At 42.5% G+C, this 25,026-nt stretch overlaps 1 protein-coding gene across 1 annotated transcript; it reads left to right on the top strand.

Annotated features, from left to right (window-relative positions):
• LOC147207794 (ras-specific guanine nucleotide-releasing factor 1-like) lies at positions 1-24,573 on the top strand. The gene is made up of 27 exons (XM_086107321.1): positions 1-487; positions 3,676-3,782; positions 4,541-4,688; positions 5,111-5,203; positions 5,573-5,826; positions 5,923-6,002; positions 7,412-7,605; positions 8,206-8,315; positions 8,885-9,003; positions 9,825-9,985; positions 11,062-11,125; positions 11,609-11,751; positions 11,908-11,990; positions 13,008-13,256; positions 14,719-15,092; positions 15,351-15,467; positions 17,740-17,910; positions 18,408-18,514; positions 18,616-18,728; positions 19,165-19,225; positions 19,315-19,421; positions 20,383-20,467; positions 20,553-20,750; positions 21,140-21,219; positions 21,334-21,451; positions 21,566-21,634; positions 22,710-24,573. The coding sequence occupies exons 1-27, from the start codon at positions 212-214 to the stop codon at positions 22,800-22,802; spliced, it is 3,774 nt and encodes a 1,257-aa protein (XP_085963447.1). The 5' UTR covers positions 1-211; the 3' UTR covers positions 22,803-24,573.
• The last annotated feature ends 453 nt before the right edge of the window (positions 24,574-25,026 follow it).

Genomic DNA, 25,026 nt, shown 5'->3' with positions numbered 1-25,026 from the left:
CGCAATGAGGGGTTCTCTCGCGCCGATGCTCTGGTTTCATCTCAGTCTTGAACGCGCGTGTGGTCTTGCTTCTCCCTCAAGAGAAGGGGCGCCCGCGCAATTTGCCGCCAAGTGACTGTGTGTCTCGGAGGTGCTGAGGAGGAGGAAGAGGAGAAAGATGTAAGAAGCGCCAGTACACATCCTCCCGGGGGAGGGGAGGGGGGGCTGAAACATGCAGAAGGGCATGAGGCTCAACGATGGCCATGTTACCTATCTGGCGCTGTTGGCCAGGAAGGACGGTACCAGGCGCGGGTGCCTGAGCAAGAAGAGCTCGGACAACACCAAATGGCACCCCAAATGGTTCTGCCTGCTGCAGAACATGCTCTTCTATTTCGAGAATGATTCCAGTTCGCGCCCCTCCGGACTCTACCTGCTGGAGGGGTGTGCGTGCGACAGGGCGCCCTCACCCAAGGCGCCCCCCTCCGCTAAGGAATGCCTGGAGAAGCAGGTAGGATGCGGGAGATCTGCTTTGGAATTTGCACGTGAGGAGTTTTCAGTAATGCTGTCCATGTAATACCGACGATCCTGATCCAGTGCACTTTAGGTTTCAAAAACGAACTTTGAGGTCGTCCGCTTTTCTCGCTGAAGCAAAGCAAATAAGGCAGAACAAAAACTTGCATGGAAACTTTTTGTAGTCTGCCATCTGGCGGAGGCAGGCTGCCCCTTCCCCTGCGGTTTTGACGTATTGATTGAACTCCTTGTCTTGATATTAATAGCATCCTACCTTGGCAACCGCGTCTGCCCGCTTCGTGGCGGCACGAATCTGCGGCCAGAGCGCTCACGTTGCCACCAAAACTATGAGAAAATACTTCAAATGCATTTCCCCACTCTTAATTGAACGCAAAGCACTTCTGAGGGAGATTATGTAAGGCAAAGTGCACGGTTGGTTGCAAACAAATGCTTGAGGATAGTGATGAGGGGGTCTGACGGCCTGTGTGAAAGCGACGCTGCCAGCTGCAGTCTTCCGCAGCACAGCTTGTAAAGAAGCCAAAAGTCTCCACGAGCTTGTTATTTTTCTCTGGCGACGAATCACAATCATCGCTACAAACCATCAACTGTACAGTATCTGGACGTTCAAGTGCCCCTAATTAAGCTTGGTCAGTAATTGTTGCGAGGCAAAATTTGATAATGCTTTGGTCATACTGCCGCTGAAGTGAAGTGAAAAAAAAAAACTATGATTAAAGCACAGTAATGCCCTCACATGTGGGCAAGGAGAGCCACATTGAGCAATACATTTTAGTAACCAGGGTGAACAGTCAAACACCCAAATGCAAAATGAGATCACGCACTCCCAAGGAGCTGATGTGAGGCCAACATGCATACGTGATGTTTTAAGTGACCTTTTGCAACCTTTTCGCGACATATCCCCAAACAAAACAGCCACAAAATGTATGAATAATGAAGTAATGATGTAGATCTCTTCTAAAGGTACTCACTTTTTTTTTTACATAATTGAACACAAAGCTGTTGTAAGACTGGCAACAGGTTGATACAGTTTTAATGTGCCAGTTAATTCTTTTGCCTGTCACTATACATCACTGGCATAGATAGATGAACAAAGATATGTTTGTAATGAATAAATATCACATTTTCAAATGGAATTAGATAGGCGGTCCGGAAATTTACTGGAATTAGATCATTTCAGTTGGCACCTTTAACGATCTCTCAATGCACCATGCTATTTATTATACAACCTGGTTGAGGTGATATAATGTATGTAAAACAATATTGTTGCCCTGTGATTGGCTGCCAACCATTTCAGGGTGTCCCCCGCCTATGGCCAGAAGAAAGCTGGGATAGGCTCCAGCACGTCTGCGACCCTCATGAGGATAACCAGATTAGACAATGGATGGATGGATGATTTGTCACAACTGGCACTGAACCACTTTGGGGAGGAAATTTTAATTAGCATTTCACAGTGCTTCACTAATAGGGCTCATAGCGCACAGATGTCAACTAGCACATATCCGGTAATTGCCTCACTCGTAAAATTAGTACATGGACCTTTAGATGGATCCCTCCTTTACAGTTATAAGGCTTGCAATTCCGTCTTCCATGAATTTAATCTGCATTATTTTGGGATGTAGGAGGAAGTACCCGGAGAAAACCTCGTCAAGCACAAGCAGAATATTCAAAGTCCACGGAGGGAGGCCGCAGCCTGGGTTCAAACCCGCAAACTCAGAATAATAAAGCGTGTACAAATCACGGTATCACCGTGCCATCCCTTAAAAATCTGTAAAGTAAATTATTATTGTTGTTATTATTCTTATTATTAGTCATAGTAATCATATTAGTATTAATTAGTTTCTTTAAAAAAAAAAAGCCACTGATGGTGTCGTGCTACAGTCGCCTGACTTATGCGCGCTCATCGATAGATTCCCACTCAGTGGTGGTGTGAATGAGGGTGTGACTTGTTGGTTTTCTCTATATGTGTGTCCTGCGACTGACTGGCGACCAGTTCAGAGTGTAGTCTGCCTTTCGCCCGAACATAGTTCATTATGTTGCATTGCCTAGTGATGTCATGTCAAGCCGGGTGACAGTATGGTGTCTTCTCCTGTCACTGTCCAGACTTTTCTGTGGCTTTGATTCATCATTCAGTCATGCCCATAGCGTGAAAAGTGCGTGTGTGTGTGTGTGTGTGTGTGTGTGTGTGTGGTGCAAAAGCTGCGGGAGGTAGGGCCGTGCCAGTAGATCCTATCAGTGCGTGACAGGGAATGGGACAACACGGCGAATCGATGCCAAGCCAACTGGCACCTTGCAGGCCTCCACTGCTTTTTATAGGCACACTCATTCAAAAAACAAGAACAAGGAAAAAAAGCATCTTTCCCCGCCGTCCCTCAATTGTGTTATTTGTAATGTTCCACTTTCTTATTCCCCATTTACAAGGCAAGCTACATTTAAGCTCAATGCCATGCGTGCCGCTGTTACCATGGCAACCTCTATTTGCATGGGTGGGGAAAGTGCATTTGAAGGTGCCAATAAAACCAGAGAAATGTGAGCAGTTATTGTGCACTTAGAGACGAGACAAATGTGACAAACATGACGGGCGGCGAAGGGTGACTGAGAACTGTGGTAAGGCAAAAGTGGGTCGCACAAAAAAAGGACAAGAATAAGTGAGGCGGAGTTACATAATGTCACAAACAATGGTAGTTTTGTGACTGATTAATCGTCTGCTTTTTGGGGGGCCTCTTTCAGGAAAGGCTAAAATTGATTTGAACAATCCTCTGTGATATTATATAGTTTTCATAGCATTGTTGTTTATCATCAGCCAAAAAGTGGTTTCATGAAAACTGAATTGAAATAAACCTAAAAATATTGCTTCGACCCATCCATCCATCCATCCATCATCATCGTCATGGTCAGAGAATATGAAATTGTTGTTGCACCCCTCTATCGATGATTCATTCTTGGCTTTCGGGGTGAATGAAAAACCATGACCAGTTTTTAAGGGGTCATTTATACCTCTCCTTTGTTGTTCTAACTTGTGTGGAGTGGAGTGCCATACACCGCTTAACCTTTTTGTACTATTCTCGCAAGAACACGCTGCATAGTTCACGCTGAACGTTTTCCCCTTCATGATAATGCGGTCAGAGGAATGCATTTTGAAAATATGATCTTTCGCTTTGTCTTTTCTAGTATTACTTTACAGTCACGTTTAATCATGACAACCAGAAGGCTTTGGAGCTGCGCACAGAAGATGTCAAGGACTGTGACGAGTGGGTCGCCGCCATCACGCAGGCCAGGTAACACTCAGGTCCAGTCAGCACACGGTACTTCAACGCTGCCTTTTTCACCCAATCGGCCGGTCAGAATTGAACTGTATTCGTCGGTGCCTTTCACACAGATGTTGCGGATTGTAGCCACCACGTGAAGTTCACTGACGCTGGCCTGACTGGGCCACCAGTACATAATTCATAAATAAATGTGATTAAATCAACACATTCTTGCTTTTTTTTTTTAAGATTAAATCGTCTTTTTTTTTTTTGTTTAATCTGCTGAAATGGATCAATCACCTATTTTTATCCCCGCTGAGCACATTGGATTGCCCTCATTCTCTGACTTGTGTGCTTTTGCACTTCACTACTTCATCCATTGGTAGGCTGACATACAGTATATAATTCTCCATTTTATGTACCGGTAGTATTGGTTTGCCGGCTGTGCCGTTATTGTTCTTATTATTGTTATTGTTTTTAACCCTGGAGAACCCACGGGGTCAAATTTGTCCCCTATAAATTCTGCTACTCAAATACTGCCCTTAAATCCCAAAGGGTCAGATTTGGCTCTAATCCTAAATTAGAATTAAAGCATTGAATATTTGAAAAAACATATATTTTGGTGTTCAGTGAACATATAGCAGTCATTTAATGTATAATTCATCATTTTCCAAAGAAGAAAAATATTCTTGGGTTCTCCAGGGTTAAATGTAAGAATTTAAGACCACTGAAACATTCAGCGAGGAGGCTTTTTAAATTTTTTATTTTTTATGTGTCTGTCACTGTAGTTACAGGAACCTAGCTACAGAGCATGAGGCCCTCATGCAGAAGTATCTGCACCTACTACAAATAGTGGAGACGGAGAAAACCGTTGCCAAGCAACTTCGACAACAGATAGAGGACGGGGAAATCGAGATAGAACGGCTAAAATCAGAGGTAACACTCAAGTGTAATTGTCCAGAATGTCTAAAAAGGAGATGGACAAAGGAATAAGGAAAACCTCAAGACAATAAATACTGAAAGGTTTCATGAAGTCCCTTTGCTGTCAGTCAACGCTTAAAGATGTGACTTCCAAGCACCCCCAAGTAGTCCTTTTTATGAAAGTCCTTTCAAGTTAAAGGGATTTAAAATGGCAATCTTTATAGCTACCAGGGCGTGAACATTAAATAAAGGATTTATAATCTTTTATTGGATCATAAACTCAATCTTCCAGCACACTGGAGAAGAATTTAACTTAAAAAAAAAACGTTAGTCATCCGTGGAATCCTAGAAAAAAAAACACCTTTCTCTGTAATATACAAATGACACACACCTTATAATAATTCCTTTGTCTCTTTTTTTTTTTTTTTGAATGTTAGATCGCGTCGCTGCAGAAGGACAACGAGAAGATCCAGTCCAATCCGGAGGTACCTCCTAGCGATGACGACACTGAGATCCACAAGATCAAAAAGGTGGGGGAACTGTGCAGTCAGATTTGACAGGCAGTTCAAAATAATTCAAAGAACGAAAGAAACTTCACACTGTCTCACAGTTGAGAGCTCTTCAGCCTGCGTCTAGTAGAGCAGCTGCTCTCCTTTGCGGGCTCCTTTGAAACGCGCATCTCAATCAGTAGAGTAGTCAATCAGTAGTCACAGCTGATTAACTCATTCAGTACCAGCCAATTCTAGACCAAGTCTGAAAAGACGTTTAAAAACGTCTTTGGGGGTGAATGACTTAAGTTAATTGGTCACCGTTTCCAAATGGGACACGAAACTTTCAAGGCCGCACTGATTGTGCCAAATATTTGCAATCACAACCCGTGTCATGGATTACTCTCGCAGGTCCAGAGTTTCCTGCGAGGTTGGATTTGCCGCAGGAAGTGGAAAACCATCATCCAGGACTACATCCGTTCACCCCACGCGGAGAGCATGAGGAAGAGGAACCAAGTTGTGTTTAGCATGCTGGAGGCCGAGGCCGAATACGTCCAACAGCTTCACATCCTGGTCAACAACTTCCTGCGGCCGCTACGTATGGCTGCGAGCTCCAAGAAGCCGCCCATCACCCATGATGACGTCAGCAGCATCTTCCTCAACAGGTAGTGAAACCGCTCCAGGATCCCAACCCCAACCCAATCGTTTTCAATATGAAAGGTGGATAACGGCATTTGTCTTTTTTTTTTTTTCTGGGGCAGCGAGACCATCATGTTTCTCCACCAAATCTTCTACCAGGGCCTGAAGGCCAGGATAGCTAGCTGGCCCACACTGGTGCTGGGTAAGAGAGACGACGACAATGCCCCCAGGCTTGTTAAGATCACCTTAAAACATTTTTTTATTATCACTGTCTGATGAAAATCCTGCATCTCCACTCTGATGTTGAGTTTTTTTGTTATACAGTAGACCCCCGTACTTCAGAAGTTATTGGGGCTGAGCTTCGCCCCAAGTAACTGATGATGTTAATAGTTTAAACTTTACTATAATTATCCCAATAACTATGATTAAATTTTTAAAAAATATTTTTAAAGTATGTTAGAACATTATAGCCCATATATTGTTTGATTTGCAAAAAAAAAAAAAAAAAAAAAAAAGCAAGCCATTTTTTCATTAATTCAGCATATTTCATTGACTCCAATTACTTGTTTCCTATTGGTCATTTCCTGGTATCTTATGACGGTACAGAAAGAGGCAAAAATATGTTGAGGTCCCACAAAAATGTGAGTTTTTACAAAAAACATTATGAATAGCTAATGATAAATTCCACATTAAAAAAAATTTAAACCGCGAATTGGCAAGTGTTATCGGTAATTATTTATGTTGCCAAAAAAACTGTGGAACATTGCATGCTGAATAGGAACGGGTTTGCCGACACATTGTATTTAAACTCAGATTCTGCTGTCACTGTAAAATACTTTTTTATAGCTACTAAAAATAAGGGAGATGATCTTTGATTGAATTTTTTTTTGTAACGTCATGTAATAAGCTCATACAAGGTAGATGAATCAAAAACAAGATGGCAAAAACTGATGGTAAGGAACGGCGTACAAGCAGAGTAAAAGGTGCTGTAATTCTCATGCGAATTCAACCTTCCGCTACCTTGTTCCATAAAGGACCACTTGAATAATGCTCAGATAAAACATTTATGATGTGCAAGCCATCTGGCCCACAGTCTTTGTTCTGTAAATCTGTCTCGAGTTGTGCAAGTCCACAAATCGTAAGAAATCGTCACCGCGCCTCTCCCTGTTGCCCGCAGACAGATATCCAATCTGCCTCTCCTGTTCCAGCCAAATTTTTTGACGGAGAATTTAATCAAGCTCTCAAAACTGGAGATGTGTGCAAAAGTCACACAGGCCTTTGCCAACTTGGAGCTGACAGTGAGACTGGGCATCTTGGAGCTTTGAAAGGGACATTAGCTGGAAGGCTTTTCTGTCACTGACACTTATATCTTCCTGTCTAGTCCTTCTTTCCTCTTCTTCTCCTTTCTTGATTGATATCGATATCTTGACTCATTACTTCAACTTCATTTTTTTGGATCCCTGCAAAGCTCCCAGACTATACAGAATTTCTCCGTGGTCCAAAGTCTATGCTTCTAAAGCCTGCCACATGCAGAACAATGCTGCTGCTGCTGTCAAACTTAGATCCACCTTCCAGGCCAGTCGCAAAGTATGTTTTCTGTCCTCCTAACAGCCGACCTCTTTGACATTTTGCTGCCCATGTTAAACATCTACCAAGAGTTTGTGCGGAATCATCAGTACAGCCTGCAGATCTTGGCCCACTGCAAACAGAACCGAGACTTTGACAAGCTGCTGAAGCAGTACGAGACGAAGCCCGACTGCGAGGAAAGAACGTTGGAGACTTTCCTAACTTACCCAATGTTTCAGGTATGCACAACAGGACCGCCACCTATAAATGCACCGGAATATGGACTCCCCACAAATAACATTCATAACATCAGTGAGATTTTAGTTCTTTGGTAGTGTAGAGACTTTTTTTCTGCCCATAGTTGTTTAAAGTGCTAGCATAAATGTGGATATCCCCTTTCTGGGTTTAGTATGGAGTTCAAGTATAGAAATTTCAATTGTTAATTACAGCATTTGTGGCGCTATTTGACTTTTATCATCATCATCATTGTCACAAGAGTAATGCAGCAGCTATGGTCCTTAATGTATCATATTTATTAGGTTGTTTGAGTTCGCAAGCCTGTGGTTCTCAACGCTTGGTAATGAGTTTCAACATCTTGTTAAGTGACAACACCTGCCAAACAACAGCTGTCGTATTAAACGTAGATTTTTTTTTGTGTGTGTGTGATCAAAGAAATGGCAGGATCTAGATGTGACGTACTAGTTCAATGACATGATCCATCTGGACTTCAAATGCAGTGAAATTTATCCCGGCCAATTAATAATTTTGTACAGAGAGCACATCTTGAATATCTTGTCACTTCTAGAAGTTTTTAATGAGTCTGTTTTTCTTTCTGTCAGATCCCTCGTTATATCCTGACCCTCCATGAATTACTGGCTCACACTCCTCATGAGCATGTGGAGAGAAATAGCTTGGACTACGCCAAGTCCAAACTCGAAGAGCTTTCGAGGTACGTCTTCACGTTGTCAGTCATTCAAACACAGACATATAGGACCAAGAATAACGAGGGATAAGCGCATTCCGTAATGCGGCCATCCAAAACAGGCATTGTTTTTTTTTTTTTTAATATTGTTTTTAAATTTCGGAATGTCTCTCAGACCGTTCTGAACTCCTTTTTCCATGACAGTGTTTGCAAAGGGGGTTCATGAGGAGATCTGCGTGAATGTAGCACAACTTTCCATTACCTTGACAAGTCCTCGGTTGGTTGCAGCCAAGGAACACATTCCATTTTGCTTATTTGAGAATTCAACATCCAATTGCACACATTCAACATAAATTTAAACGCTAAATTATTCGATAAATAGATATGTTGCCCAACATTACATTTAACCCAACTTACTCTACATGGTGGGTGTGCCGGTAGTTTATAAGAAAACAAGACTCCATCGCAGTTTAAGATAGTGTAACATTTGAAGGGAGATTATCGCTTCATTTCCAACAGACTCTATATTTAGCCTTAGATCGTTTTTTTCACACAGAACGCCAGATCATGTGGCTCGTCCTGTTTTATTTTTTCAGAGTTATGCACGACGAGGTGAGCGAGACAGAGAACATTCGAAAAAATCTGGCCATTGAACGAATGATTGTGGAGGGATGTGAAGTACTGCTGGACACCAGCCAGACCTTTGTCAGGCAAGGTAGGGTTGTTTTATCACCACTCAATGCCATGATTTACTTATCCGTTCATCCATCCATACTGATTTTATATTTTCAACCTAAACTGTGGTAAACATTAACCAACACTCGGGAAAAAGTTTAGCATTTTGCCTCCCTTGTAATCAAATTCAACAATGGCCTGATGGACAGATGTCTCTAAACTATTCTGTGGTGTATGAGAAGACAAATTTTCCCTCCCTTATCTGTTTGCAAATTGGTCGGGCTGGACAATCTTAATATTTTAAACCTGTTCAATATTTACAATCACGGCTGTTTGGGTTGAATGTTTGTCATTGAAGTCATTCACGAGAATAAATGTGAGAGATAGAAGGGCTTGCCACTGAAAATTAAGTTACCAGTTAAGCTAACCGTTAGCCTAGCTTCTGTCAGTACTTTTAAGATTACTCCAATGCCTTGTGGAACCAAAGCTGCCTCTCAAAGGTCGGTCTTGGTGTTATGACAGACAGTGTCATGTTTATGGTGTGTGGTTTTATGAAACAGTTCTTAAACTCTCTGCATGAGCAAAAAAGGTATTGCTGTAGCGTACGGCTATACATTTCCAGTTACCACTTTTGAACACAGAAACTCATTGATGACTGTTTCATTTCTTTAGTTTCTACCCACCAAATATTTGGATTAAAAGGGCCAAAAGAAGACTGTGAAACTAAAAATACACATTTTGCAAAGCTGTGAAGAGTCGGTGATCGCAAAGTGCATTTCTATGTTGGTTAATTTATCTCATCGTAGGAGTTATTGCGCTACCGTATTTGTTTGTGTTTTTGATATGACTGCCCTTCCACAGGATCTCTGATCCAGGTGCCCATGAGTGAGAAGGGCAAGATCACCAGGGGCCGTATGGGTTCTTTGTCCCTGAAGAAGGAAGGCGAGAGACAGTGCTTCCTCTTTTCCAAACATCTCATCATCTGCACTCGAGGCTCAGGGGGGAAACTCCACGTCACCAAGGTAAAAATTGTTATTTTAAATTATGTAGAATACATATACAGTGTACATGTAATAACTCTTCTGTGGACTCGGACATATGATCATGCTGTTTATGTTATGTCTGATTCTGCCAAGATTCTTCTTTCTTTATATTTTTTCATCATAGTACTTTTTATTTCACAATCCACTTTTAATGGCTGACAGTATAGTAAACCCCTGCTACTTGTGGGGGCTGAGAACAGAGCCCTGTAGCAAATAGCAAAATTCTGTCGGGAATCCATGCCCCTCTTCTGAACATACCTTTATAATGTTTCAATGATCCCAAAACACTTACATATTATTTTAAACTCGCTTTACAACGCTATCAATCTGTCACGTTACGCGGTGGTGGTGGACCCCAAAAAGCAGGCAGGAGAGAGGAGCAGGGTGTATTTGAAGAAGTGTATTGATAAAACACAGAAAACTAAATCCTAAACAAACACAGTGTTAACAACCAAAACTAATCCAAAGTAGCAAAAAAAAAAAAAAAAACCCAAAACAAAACCACGACTGCAGCAAAAAACTAACAGGAACAGAACCATGACAGCAACAAACATGACAGCAGCAAAGGAACAGCAAACAAACGAACATGACAGTAGCAAGAGCAAACAGCAACAATGACCCGACAATGAGTGGTCGGGCTGGGAGTCCTTTTAAAGCCACTGATTATCTAACGACCAACAGGTGTGCAGCTGCAGGGAAAAGCCCCACAGTGCCACCTGTTGGTCACAAACCGAAACATGACACAATCATTATAAACAAATAAATAAATTCATAAACAAAGAAACAAATGGAGTGGAGGTGTGTATGTACATGCACAAGAGGCAGACACCAAATTCCACTCATAACCCAGCCTAAACTCAGCTTCTCCCCGACATGCAAAGACGTTGGTCTACGACTTTCCTATTTGCCAGGCCTTTGGTGCTATCGTGTGGCATCTTGGAGTGTTTTAATCAAACGCTGAAAATAGGTGAGATTTCGGTGATTATTCCCTGGAATAAATGCTGGAAGTGTAATGTTCGCTCTCTCATCTAATTCATATGCACTCTGTGTTACAGAATGGTGTGGTGTCTCTCATTGACTGCACACTGATGGAGGATCCAGAGGGCACTGATGATGAGTGTAAGTTATAATGGACTCAGTAAATTAGCTACCATGCTAGTGTACGAGTTGTGACAGATACTGTAAGTTCCAGGACTGGTGTCACTGGTGTCGTGTTGTACTTACAAACAAAGACAGATTTACCAGCTAATCATAATCGCCAGCAGGTGCAATGCAGGAAACTCTGCCCACTGACACTCTCCAAAGAAACTGCCACAGGAGGAAAAGAAAGTTGTGCTGCCACAACTCTCGCCTCTTCTCGCGCACTGAATGGAGCAAATCATTATGGACATCCTGGTTAATCAAAACCATATTAATATTCATTTTTGATTCATGTCTTTATAATTAATCAAGAAAAAAAGGATATATCAGGTCCTTTATATTTTCATCAGGCTTTAGGCAATCCATTTTCTATGTCATGCAAAGTATTTGAAGTGCCTTTTCTAGTGAAACCGAATACAGTACACAGGCGATTGATCGGTTTATCCAATTTGTACGCTGCAGCCAAAGGGGAGCGGAGTGGCCAGGACACTGAGCACCTGGACTTTAAAGTGATCGTGGAGCCTAAAGATGGGCAGCCTCACACTGTCATCCTGGTGGCTTCGTCACGGCAAGAGAAGTCGGCGTGGACGAGCGACATCAGCCAGGTGAAGACCTATAAACGCATTTTTACAGGGGGCGGGGGGTGATGTTAAACATACGTATACTTTGTGAGGAGGCGAGAGCGGCCCAGACTTCACCACTGAGAACCCGCTAACACTCTTGCGCTTCCATCTGCTCTGCTTTGTCCATCCGTCTCCTAGTGCATCGACAACATCCGCTGCAATGGTCTGATGATGAATGCTTTTGAAGAAAACAGTAAAGTCTCTGTGCCACAGATGATTAAGTGAGAGTCACACCATGCATTGTACACATGCACAATTGCACATAAGTTAACGTATCACATGAATCCCCAAAACCTTTGCCCTTGGGCGTTTAAGCCGTCTCCCTATGCAATCCTGAATAAAACCTCAGAGGAAGCGTTATAGACTCCAAAGCTCCAATAACATCTAACACACAAATATTTGATCAATTGTTACATTCTATATAATTCTAGAAGCATGGTCGTCAGAGGACTGAAAAAGGGCCGCGATAAGTCACATGCTTTATTCGCCATCCTCCAATTCTATGCTGAGGATTTATTCCCTATCCATGATAGTAGGGCTGCGCGATATCGGAAAAAGCATGCGATGTGTGATATGGTTGTTTAATATAGCGAGATCAATATTATTGTGATATTTAACATGTCCCTGAAGAAATGACATTTTTATTATCTAATGAAATAATTCCAATTTTTTTTCATGGGGATGAATAAGCAAGCTCAATGTGTTCTGAGCTAATGAATTCTAAGTACCGGTACCTTAGAAAACATCTCAACTGTTCGATGGCGATGCGCATTTAAGTTGCCGTCTGACTGGTCAAATTCAAATAAAAGCATACAATTCTGGAAGAAACTCACTGCGTGGCTTATATATGGGCCAATATCGCCATGGTGATATTTTTTTTCGATACATTCTGCTCTTTAGCTTCGCTATTTAGACAATTGAGCACGCAAGTAAAATGGCATATGCGCTGTTCGAACGACTGTGTCATACTCGGAACGTTTTGTCCACTACTGAGTGATATTTCTGAACACTGGTAGGACAACTTTGGCACACTAGGACAACTGTTGCGTGCTATGTCCCCCTCCCCCACTGTGTTTAACATTTGCCTTTCTCAGTAATCACAAAATTGCATTCATTTGTTATACATCACAGTTACAGTGGTGTCAGCTCTCATGATTTATCCATCAAATCCTCTGTATTCCGCTCAATGAACTACACAAAACATCCTCAAGCCGGCCTCATTCCTTTTGCCCCTGCAGGTCCGACACCAGCTTGTACTGTGACGACGTCGACATCCGCTTCAGCAAGATGATGAACTCCTGCAAGGTGCTGCAGATTCGATATGCCAGCGTGGAGCGCTTGCTGGAGAGGCTGACCGACCTGCGCTTCCTTTCCATCGACTTCCTCAACACCTTCCTTCACTCCTACCGTGTTTTCACCAGCGCGGACGTTGTGCTGGACAAGCTCATCACTATCTACAAGAAGCCCATCAGTGCCATCCCTGCACGGTGAGCATTGTCTTTGGTCTACGAAAGTACCAAAAAGAAAGAGAAGTTGAATTTGCCCATGACATGCTCTATATATAATGACAAGTGTCAACCACGAGGGCGCCAATGTTTTCAAGTTTGAGAACTTCATATATTTCTCCCCTGCAATGAAAATTCCCCCCTGCCCCCCAAAGTTTTCTTTCCACTGTCCATCCAGGGGAGGACGTCACGCTCCATTGAAGCCCACCCACCTTTCCTTCCTTCACCCTCAGCTTGCTTTTTATTTCTCTTTCCACAAGTCTGACCATCCCTCTCTTTGGCGCGCCGTCACCATGACAACCCCGTACTTTGCTGCAGGACCCCACCCTCTCCTCATCCTCTTCCTCCCTTGCCCCCTCCTCTCTCATCTGCAGCAGTATTAAATGTCGATGGTGGTGTTTTTGTACTCCATCGCCGCCCCTTCTTTTTTTTTTTGGTCTGCAGTTTCTATCCTCTTTGCCTTTCTTAACAAATGATGCGGGCAGACGCAGCGCATACTGTAGGAGTGGCGATAGAGTCCCCACTCACCCGCTCTCATGCAGCAGCCTTCACCGTGAAGGAATCCATATCCGCTATGTCACTGACTCCAGCCTAACTCTCCCACCTTGATTTTCTCTCTCTCTCTCTCTCTCCCTCTCTCTCTCACTCTCCCCATGTCTCAGTAGACCTCCTCTGGGCTGGTTGCTGTTGGCAGCGCCCGTGCCTTCTACCGCTGTCACTTGGCAGGCTATTTATAGGCCTTCAGAGGGGGTGGCTCTCAGTGCAAGGAGGATACTGTCTTAAACAATGTTGCTCCCATAAAAAGGAAGAGGTGGCTGGAGCTCCCAAACGGGCCTGATGTTAATGCACTCTCTTTGTATGCACGACACGCATACACAGCAAGTGTACCATCCATGCGGAATTTTGAACACACTATGTTTGGCTATTTTTAATGTATTTCATATTCGATTTTATGGCTTTCATTTGGCTGAAAGTGGCCTCCGACAGATCTCACAGGCTCAGTCTTTTGTAAAAAGAACATGATTGACATTTATAAAGATCTGAAGTTGGAAATGAAAAAAAATAAAATAAGACAAACATCTATCCTTTTGGGGGAGTTTCATTACATTTGATCAACAATGTAAATGACCAGTGTAGAGCCGATTTTTCATTTTTCATTTTTGTTTTGGGGAAGGCCAATTTCTGTTCCCAGTGCACAAAGCGGGATCCAAAATGGCATGTTTGGGTTTTGGTTTGAGTCTGGGAGAAACCAATCAAACCAATTGAGTGTGGGAGAAACTAATCATACGCTTTTGAGGTGAAATATTTTGAGTCAAGCCTTCACAACAAAAACAGTTAAAAGGCCACAGACACACTCCTGAATTCACATAGAAAGTGTTCCATTACAATATACATTTGTATATCTCAAGATATTCATATTGAAATGAGCTCTCCCTGCCTGCAGTGCGTTGGAGCTCTTCTTCGCCAGCAGCCAGAACAACAAACTTCTGTATGGCGAGCCGCCCACATCGCCACGCGGCAGTCGCAAGTTTTCTTCCCCTCCGCCGCTCGCCATCACCAAGACGTCGTCACCCAATCGCCGCCGCAAGCTCTCGCTCAACATTCCCATTATCACGGGAGGCAAAGCGCTGGACCTGGCCGCGCTCAGCTGCTCCCCAAACGGCTATGCGAGCATGCACACCGCCATGTCCCCCTTCGGTAAAACCGCTCTGGACATCAACAAGTTGTTTGTGTCCAGCACCATGGCCAGCAAGATCACCGATGAGGGAGAAGCCAAGACTGAGAGCAAGGCCGATGAGCCTGCCCTCAACAAGCAAGGTCAGAATGCTACCGTTGTCCATTTTATCGCGCATTTACTGTATGTGCTATATAACGGGTGGCCTAATTTAACTTTAAATCATTCAAGACGCTAAAAACTATGAATCAAGATCATTTATATTGTTTTATTTTTGAAAACCACTCCAACAAAAAAAAAATCACAGTATTTACTCTTAGAGCTGGATGGATGGATTGGTGGTAATTACAACTTCAGAAAGCCGTGCGTATCTGCACGTTGCTCTTTTCATCTCGATCCAGATGTTTCGGTGAGAGAGGAATGTGACGAAGAACCGTGTCAGAGTGACGAGACGGAAGTGGAGATGTCTCCTCCCAAGTCGCCGTCGACACCCAAGAACGTCAAGTCGAAAAACTCTGGTACGTAACCCAGTCATACAAATTACAATTGATCTTAATAGAATAGGACTTTTGATATATATACAATATATATATTTTTTTAAAATTCCTCAGCTCGGGTCCTCTACCACAGGCCAGGGAGCTTGAGGGTTCTGCGCAGTATCCTTGCTGTTCCCAGCACTGCGCTTTTCAGGACTGAGATGTCCGATGTTGTTCCCGGGATCTGTTGCAACCACTCATCTAGTTTGCATGTGTTACTCCTCTTTGTGACTTGGGTTTCGGCGCCCCTTCCTGCACGGTCTACCTACACCATTCAGTGACTGTTGACAGTACCTCTACTATTCAGTTGTCCAACATACACAGTTTTGTGACTTGTGCCAATATTGTTCTGCCAGTCACTAAGCGGTGAAGCCAAAAGAATACTTTTTGACCCAAGTACGTAACATTAAAGCGCAAAGCGAAGCATTGTTCCATTCAGCGGCACTGCATCATCGAAGTCAGCCGTTTATGGAGTCAGCTAACATGACAGCAGAAACAGTGCATATGTAGCACCTTTTTAAAGTAGAAATCATCAAGTCTGTCAGCAACCAAATAAGGACTTGTAGGGAGAGAGGAAAAAAAACAAAGAAACACCCACAGCTTCTCGGACCCGCTGCTACCACACGGAGATGGAGCATCCACCCTGTTGGCAGTCAAGCACAATTAATCCCCAGTGTGTTCTCCTCCCACGGTGTTGGATACAAGGGAAGCCAGTGCCGTACGAGTGTGGGTAGAAGGAAACCTTGTACCCTAGCAACCATGTACGTATTCTTCTAATACCGCCCCCGGTTTGATGGAGGAAGACAGGGAGGAAATGTGAGGGGGAGGCACAGGCAAACACCGCCACTGACACAAGCCGCAGGACGAGCGCACGATTCGGTCCGCCTCGGCTCAATGCCGCCCTTCGATCGGCAACCCTGTCATTTGGAATGGACACAATAATGGTTTTGATCCTCCCTCCATTCATGTCATGCATGTCCTTATTCTGCTCACGAGTGTGCTGGTGACGAGCCCAGCTGACTTTGGGCAAGAAGCAGGGGATAACGTGGAATGAACACTTTTTTTTATACAGTGTAAGCTCTGAAGTTAAAAAAAAAAAAGGTGGAACATTACAAGAGCTTAGTTCAAGCGCATCAACGGATTAATACAGGTCTTCTGCTTTTTCTGTGGGTTTTTGGGAGAGTTAATTATTCCAAAAGAAGTAGAGGCCCCACGGGCAGTGTTGAGACGAGAAGAAAAATTTGAGACACATGTGCCATCTATTGTAAACAAATTTGAGATGGAGAGATTTGGTTGGGGGCGGCCCGGTGATCCAGTGGTTAGCGTGTCGACCCGACAGTGCCGAGGTACCGGGTTCAATTCCAGCTCCGGCCTCCCTTGTGTGGAGTTTGCATGTTCTCCCTGGGCCTGCGTGGGTTTTCTCCGGGTACTCCGGTTTTCTCCCACATTCCAACCCTTTCTCCGACCCTTGTGACGATAAAGCGGCTCAGAAAATGGATGGGTGGATGGAGTTTTTGGATTATTTATTTTTTTACATTTGACAAAAATGAACCACTGTGTCCATCTGCCACACGGGTCACTTTTCAATTCAGTTCTGACTATTGTCTTTTATGGTTTTGTCTTCATATGGTTACATTTTGTACGTCAGCTCGCTGTATTTATCCATCCATCCATCCATTTTCCGAACCGCTTGATCCTCACTAGGGTCGCGGGGGGTGCTGGAGCCTATCCCAGCTGTCTTCGGGCAGTAGGCGGGGGACACCCTGAATCGGTTGCCAGCCAATCGCAGGGCACACAGAGACGAACAACCATCCACGCCCACACTCACACCTAGGGACAATTTAGAGCATCCAATCAGCCTGCCATGCATGTTTTTTGGAATGTGGGAGGAAACCGGAGCACCCGGAGAAAACCCACGCAGGCCCGGGGAGAACATGCAAACTCCACACAGGGAGGCCGGAGCTGGAATCGAACCCGGTACCTCTGCACTGTGAAGCCGACGTGCTAACCACTGGACTACCGGGCCGCCTCGCTGTATTTATCCATTCCTTAAAACATTGACTGAGCAGTTAAAGGTTTTCTGATTGAGCAGTGAAACGATTATTTATTCGCACAAAGGGGTTGGGTTTTATAATAGGGCTGACCCTGAGAGGTCACGGTTCAAATGGACATTAGAGGAGATCAATAATAAATAAATACCTTCGATTGTATTGGATGTAATAAAGTGTAACGTTCAATTCTTCTTGGCCCACAGAATTTACGCTGTTCTCCTTCAACAACAGCATGGTTGTGTCATCTTGTCGGGAGCTGGACAATAACCGCAGCGCACTCTCGGCGGCGTCGGCCTTCGCCATCGCCACAGCTGGTGCCAACGAGGGCGCGCCGACCAAGGAGAAGTACCGCCGAATGTCCCTTGCTGCCACAGGTCAGACAATCTACAGAAATGCAAAATGCTACAAGGTCACATATGAGGTTTTTAAAATGATTTTTTGAGCATATTTTTTTCCCGAATTTGGGTGACAAAGCATCACAAATTCACGCAAAAACAAACGGGCTCGCATATGAAACACTAAAGATTATGCCTTGACAATGTTAATCAGGGAGAGAGAGTTATTATTGTAATATTATAGGAAAATACTTTTCATAATGCCATTTGTGACCAAACGTCTGGATTTAAAATAATTTTGATTCCTTAATATTCTAATCTCAACAGAATTAGGGATTTTTATACACTTCACGCTTTAATAAATAAATTTATACAACGAAAAAAAAGTGGAATCATGAAATATTTCCCTCTGTGTAACGTGTATCTCTGTCGTAACATGTCGGGTTCACTTGTTGATTCGAACCTCCAAAATAAATTGAGTTTACCGTGATACTGGAATTTCATGAGGTGTATCTGTATCTTTTACCTGTTGGCAGGCTTTTCGACAGACCAGAGGAATGGAGACAAAGAGTTTGTTATTAGAAGAGCAGCTACAAACCGAGTCTTGAATGTACTGCGTCACTGGGTGTCCAAACACGCCCAGGTACACACATTTTTCAGTAAAACAAAACAAAACAAAACAAAAATTATATATATATATATATATATATATATATATCAATGCCGCTTGTTATTGATCTGCAGGACTTTGAGTTGAACTCAGAGCTCAAGATGAGGGTCATTGGCTTTCTTGAGGAGGTGATGCATGACCCAGAACTCCTGACACAGGAAAGAAAGGCTGCTGCTAACATTATTAGGTGGGTTTATTTCTTTTAACACTTAATTACCCACTAATAAAAAAAAAAGGCTGTGTTGACTCAATTTTAATTCAAGCGGTTGCATGAAATAAAATGATCTGGATCCAGGTCTGTTTTTTGAAGTAGACTATAGATCGGCTTAAACAAATGGTGGAACCATCTGAAGAAATAAGGAAAATCAACACAGCATTTTTTTTTCAGTGTACGCTAAAGATCTTTATTTCCATAAATATGCTTTTTTTTGATAAAATGTTGACACATGACATGAAATTCTTCACTGACAAATAAAGGTGCAGTATCCTACTAAGGATGGAACAATGTGATCAATTGAGGAGCCCCTCTTGGGTTTTCTCAGGAAAAAAAAGTAGTGATACTGGCTCATTTCTATTACCAAAACACAGACGCGTTTCAAGCCCTTTTCTCACTCTGCATGCAGGACGCTGACACAGGAGGACCCCGGAGACAACCAAGTGACCCTGGAAGAAATCATTCACACGGTGAGAGGAAAAGATCCAGCCCACTCGCCCTGCGTCTTCGGCTCCCGTGTTACAATATCGTGTTTGTTATGTGTGTGTGTGTGTTTCAGGCGATGGAGGAGTGCAGGAACGAGCCTTTTGAGAGCCACTCTGCCCTGGAGATCGCCGAACAGCTCACACTGCTCGATCACTTGGTCTTCAAGGTCATCCCGTATGAGTGAGTGCAACAAAATACACTTTTGATCATTGTCTTTCCTGACAAAATATGGCTCAGCCATGTGACAAATATTATTAGATCGATATTAGGAAATGGATGGACTCTTGGATGGATTGATGTTGGCCCCCATAAAATCCTCTGATGGGCTCAGTGGTGGTTTCTGACATGTGCGATACGTAAAGCTGCACAGGGTGACATTCATGGGGAGGCAGCAACCCCTTTCCACCCCTTCACAACCCCAAAAAGCAAACCTATGTCAAGTTTTCGAATGCGTAAATACATCAGTCTGTCCAATCTGTTTAAACGATTTGTTTACTGTATTTCCTGTATAGTCGCCCCCCTGTTTGTTGCCCCCCTAAACTCTGATACAGTCAATACATGGAAAATGGGGGGCAGGGAACGTGACAACCCCCCCCCCCCCCCCACCCCAAAAGAAAAAAGTTGTATTTTAATGTATTGGGGAAAATTTGAAATAAATCTGGCTATATATGTTGACAAAATTTTAATTGTTAAACATGGCAGCGCAGAACATCCATGAAGTGAGCACGATTGTGTTTACTGTTATGTCTTATTTTGCGGATCCGATCAATGACATCGTTGGTTGATTGGGAAATTATAATATTACACCCAATCATCGATTTTGCATGAAAATGCTAAATACTGTATCTGCTGATCCAATCCAACCGATTGTATCTGTGAAACGTTTAGCGGGAACTGAGTTTTTAGATTGAATATTTTTACATAACCTGATTTGAGTGATTTAGCGCAGCTAACAAATTAAAACGTGCAGAAAGTGGATCTTGAACTCCTCCTGAAACGTTAGAGGAGTCGACCCTTGGCATCCAACAGCCTAGCAACATTTTTTTGTATTTTGTGTTTGATCACAAATTGTTCGTTGTTGTTTGTGTTTGAGTGTAACAGTCGCTGCATGTTCTGTTTACTATGTTTGATGTTTCTCAAGGGAGTTCTTTGGTCAAGGCTGGATGAAGAATGACAAGAATGAAAGGACTCCGTACATCATGAAAACGACCAAGCACTTCAACGACGTGCGTCCACCAGAACAATAACAAGCCCAACGCGTTGGAGTCTCAAAAAAGAGTGACCGCGATTTATGTGCTTCATTTGAATCAGATCAGCGACAGGATTGCCACCGAGATCCTGCAGTGGGATGACGTCAACATGAGGGTGGCGGCCATCGAGAAGTGGGTGGCAGCGGCGGACATTTGCCGCTGCCTGCACAACTACAACGCCGTGCTGGAGATCACGTCGTCGCTCAACCGCAGCGCCATCTTCCGCCTCAAGAGGACCTGGCTCAAGGTCTCCAAGCAGGTAGGACGCAAAGTCTTCCAGGTGCAGTTTTTAAAAATGTATTTTTTCATGTTTTTATATTTTAAATTTAACCCATTTTTTTTCTTTTTTTTTTGCGCAAAAACTCACACCATTTACTGTTATTATGTTCTGCGCAATACCATAAAAGTATTACTTGGACTCCATCTTGTGGCAAGGAACTATGGTGAAGTGAATTGAGAGCTTCCTTGAAACAAAAGTAGTATTTAGCCACCATCTTGTGGCATATGTTGACAATTCTAAACTTTTTTCTGGGAGGCTTTGTTTATCCTTCTTTTCTTTATGTTGTTTTGGGCACTTCTGATGCTTTTTGTAAAAATGTAATCCAATTGTCAGACCATGACAGTGATACTCTTGTTTGATTTTCTTAGACGAAGACAGTGATTGACAAGTTGCAGAAGTTGGTATCATCAGAGGGCCGCTTCAAAAACCTGAGGGAGGCGCTCAAGAAGTGAGTCAGCCTATTGGCCCCATAAGATGCTGAGACAACTTGTTTTGTTTTTAATCAATATTCCAAGTTTAATACACATTAACTACTACTGTGTATGTGTGTGTGCGTCTTCAGCTGCGACCCGCCTTGTGTTCCTTACCTGGGCATGTACTTGACCGACCTGGCCTTCATTGAGGAAGGAACACCCAACTACACGGAGGACAACCTGGTCAACTTTTCCAAGATGAGGATGGTGAAGGACATCTTCATGGAATCGTCTCGCTGTTTTCCATGATGTGCTCTACAAAAGGACAACAAATGGAATGTCTCTCGAAAAATGCAATCATTTTCTCCTGTTTGTCCTCAGATATCACACATCATCAGAGAAATTCGGCAGTTCCAGCAGACTGCCTACAAGATCGATAATCAACCAAAGGTGATTTGTTGTTTGTTGTTTTTTTTTCTCTCCTCGGCTCATTGGAGATGAACGGAATACACTTTCACTCTGTGTGACTAGCAATAAATTGTAGCACTACTACAAACCTTACGAAGTGTATTTTTAGCATTAAAGGCAACATTTGTTTGTCCTTTCAGGGCTCCAGACTGCCGATGAATGCAGGCATTTTGTCCCTAAAATTTGAAACAGTACAAGTACATTTTTCATCGATGCGCACATGTTGTGCGACTAATAAATTACTCCAAAAAAAACATCTTTAAAAACTGTACTTTGAAACCCTTGACCAAATTTTAAATTGACTCTGAAAACAGAACCCTACTTTGAAACCCTTTATGCTTATTTGAAAAAGTACTCTGAAAATATAACAACTTTGAAACCCTAACCGGACTTAGAACCCCTAACTCCTCTTTGAAATCATACACTAAAACCCTAACCCTACTTTCAAAGCTCAACTCCTCCTTGAAACCATACTCTGGAACCCTCAGCCTCAAAGTAGGCTACTAAACCATAGACCTACTTTGAAAGCCTACCATTACTTTAAACCCTACTTTGAAACCCTGAATGTACTTTGAGAGCCTACTTTGAAACGGTAAGCCTGCTTTGAAACCCTATTTTCAAAATTTAATTTAAAACCCAACATTAAAACCCTAACCCTACTTTGAAAGCCTACTTTGAAATACTCTGAAATCATAACACTACTTTGAAACCTACCTACTTTGAAATCATGATCATACTTTGAAACCCTTGCACTATTTTGAAACATGAAGCCAAATTTAAAACCCTACGTTGGAACCCTAAGTCTGCTTTGAAATCCTACTTTGAATCCTTTGACGGCCTAATCCTATTTTGAAACTATGACAATTTGAAATCCTACTCTGAAACCCTACCCGATCTTGAAACCATAACTTGAAATCCTTCTTTGAACTGCAAACCCCTTATTTGAAACACTAACTTTAAAATTTTAAGCATTACTCTGAAACCCTAACCCCACTGTGTTTTTTATACTCGATGACGGGGCATAGCACAATTCCATATTTTGTTATTGTCATCACAGGTGGCCAAGTACTTGCTGGACAACAGCTCCGTGCTGGACGAGGAGCGTCTTTACGAAACGTCCTTGAGGATCGAACCCAAAACATCATCGTGAAGAGGCTCGTTCAACTTTCATAGCAAGTGTACAGAATGGTTCTATTCTATCGTGATGTACATACACATATACGCCGCGCTCTTCTAGTATGTTCTCCTCAATGTCAAATATAGAGGCTAAGTAGACACCCAGAGGTTTTATTTATATCGTTGCCAGAGTATATGTTATTTATGGTCTTATACACTGTATACTTTGAATTTTTATTTGAACAGAAGAGAGAGTATATAAGTGTGATAATTCACATATCTTGGGCTGGATTTACACTGTTGGTCCAAGTGGAAAGTTCCAGTTTAATTCCGACAAAATATCAGTTTTTTTTTTAAGACTCTCCATTTCCATGTTGTACATTTTAAGTGACAAATATGAGCTTTAGCTACGTTTAGGGTACGTGTAGTTTCGATTTTTAACAGGTGTTTTTCATGTGTTTATTTATGCTTTTTGAGCAGATGGGATTTGGTTGAAGTCAATGACCTCGAGCTCGCGCTGACCGGGTATATCCGATCTGTGTATTTACGCTGCACTCGCATTATGTTCTATGTATCAGGTTCAAAAGATATTTGTGCAACTTGAGAGCACGAAAATCTGAATTGTGTCACTTGAACCATGCCGTGTAAATTCCAAATTCGGTCAGTCGTCTTGATGTCCAGCAATGAAAGTCTTGCCTTAAAAGTATAGCTGCCTTTTGTGATCATCAAATCGATGATCAATATCAATACACAATTATTTACTGCATAAGCCTTTATTGCATTTGAGAACAGAAATTACAATTAATTAATTGAATGCTGAAAATTTTAGTTATCTTGTTTCCTCAGTTGTGGTTTCCACCCTTGAATTGTCTTCTGAAATCTGACGACCAATCCTCTAAATAATGAATTTTGTGCATCGTTGCACTCCTCATAACTACATTGGACAATGACAATCTATTATTAATTTGTGCAAGCCAAAGTCGACACCCGATTAAACGCCTTCCCTAAAAGAAGCCATTTGAGTAAATAAACACTCCCAGCCACTAAATGAGGATATCTGGTACGTATTCTTGTTTGCTTGAACCAAATCAAATGTTGGGATGTTTCATGTAACCACCGAATGATCCTTTTTGCATTTTACCTGTGGGAAAACACGGTTTGACTTTTGTTCCCACTGTGGATGCAATGCAAATCATGTAGCAAGTTTTAACTCCCCGTGTTTCATGGAAGATGACTCTGCCTGGCCAGTGTTGTATATAGTTTCAAGCCGTAATCATGAAATTAGCTTTTCCAATTAACATTTCTGTCTCTCTACTGTACAACACAAATGTATGTCAATTATTTTGCTGAACTATTTTGCCAATAAAACTGATGGATATGTTTTCCCTGTGTACAGCAAAATGTAATAACTTCTCTGCGTATGATACTTCTAAGAGTAACACATGCTGTCCATTGCCATGTACAGTATTAGCAGGACCTATACGGTAGTAAAATAGTGTTTATTCTCTGGATATTTCTGATATGTATTTAAAGGCTTTGATTAGACAAGCGCCTGAAGCTTAAATGGCACACATCTGCTACTTTATCACGTGTTCAACATCTCGATCTAGCAGCACAGTCGTCCTCCCAAAAGGCACATGAGATATTTGCAATATGCAGCACTATGACGACCAATTGTGTGCCAACCGCTTGAGTCAGTATTTGAAGTTTTTTTTTGTTTGGGTTTTTTTTTTCAAAAGAAAAAAATCATGTTTCCTTTCCTGATTACCTCTTGTTAATAAATCTCTTCTTTCTCAGGGGGAGAATGCCTTTTGTGTTTGTTTCTCACACTCAAGTACGCTATGGGGCGGGGGGTCAAACGGAGGGTTTGTTGAGGGGTGGGAAAGTAGCCTTGGTCTTGAATCAAGCGTCAAATATATAAATATAGTGTCAAAGTCGCTAAGTTGGCAACACTGACTTCTTGTCGTGACTTTTTTTTTTTTCCCTACACACCTAGAGGTCGACTCGGGATCAGTCCGCGGTCGACTGGTTGGGCACCTCTGGTCTTGAAGCTCAAAGCTCTGTGGAGGCTGGGAAGAACGTCATGGCGCACACTGGTAACCTTGTTTATCAAACCTGGCACGGTGGTCGACTGATTCATGCACGTCGGCCTTACAGTGCAGAGGTGCAGAGTTTGATTCTGGGTGAATAGATTTATAATTTATATAATTATATACATGTTTATAATGAAAGCAATCACTCATTTAAAATTTTATTTA

The sequence above is a fragment of the Hippocampus guttulatus genome, chromosome 3 (genome assembly GCF_054856545.1).
Source record: "Hippocampus guttulatus isolate MCC_2025c chromosome 3, RoL_Hgut_1.0, whole genome shotgun sequence".
Taxonomy (NCBI): Eukaryota; Metazoa; Chordata; class Actinopteri; order Syngnathiformes; family Syngnathidae; genus Hippocampus; species Hippocampus guttulatus.
The sequence above is the reverse complement of the archived record's forward strand: the minus strand, read 5'-3'. Positions and strand labels throughout refer to the sequence as shown.

What these genes read in the sequence shown, in the direction of transcription:
- LOC147207794 (XM_086107321.1), top strand. Translation starts at nt 212, where the DNA reads ATGCAGAAGGGCATGAGGCTCAACGATGGCCATGTTACCTATCTGGCG. An exon ending in GCTGCTGCTAACATTATTAG is followed by an intron (nt 18,729 to 19,164) that starts GTGGGTTTATTT and finishes CTCTGCATGCAG; the next exon opens with GACGCTGACACAGGAGGACC. An exon ending in AGATCGATAATCAACCAAAG is followed by an intron (nt 21,635 to 22,709) that starts GTGATTTGTTGT and finishes TTGTCATCACAG; the next exon opens with GTGGCCAAGTACTTGCTGGA.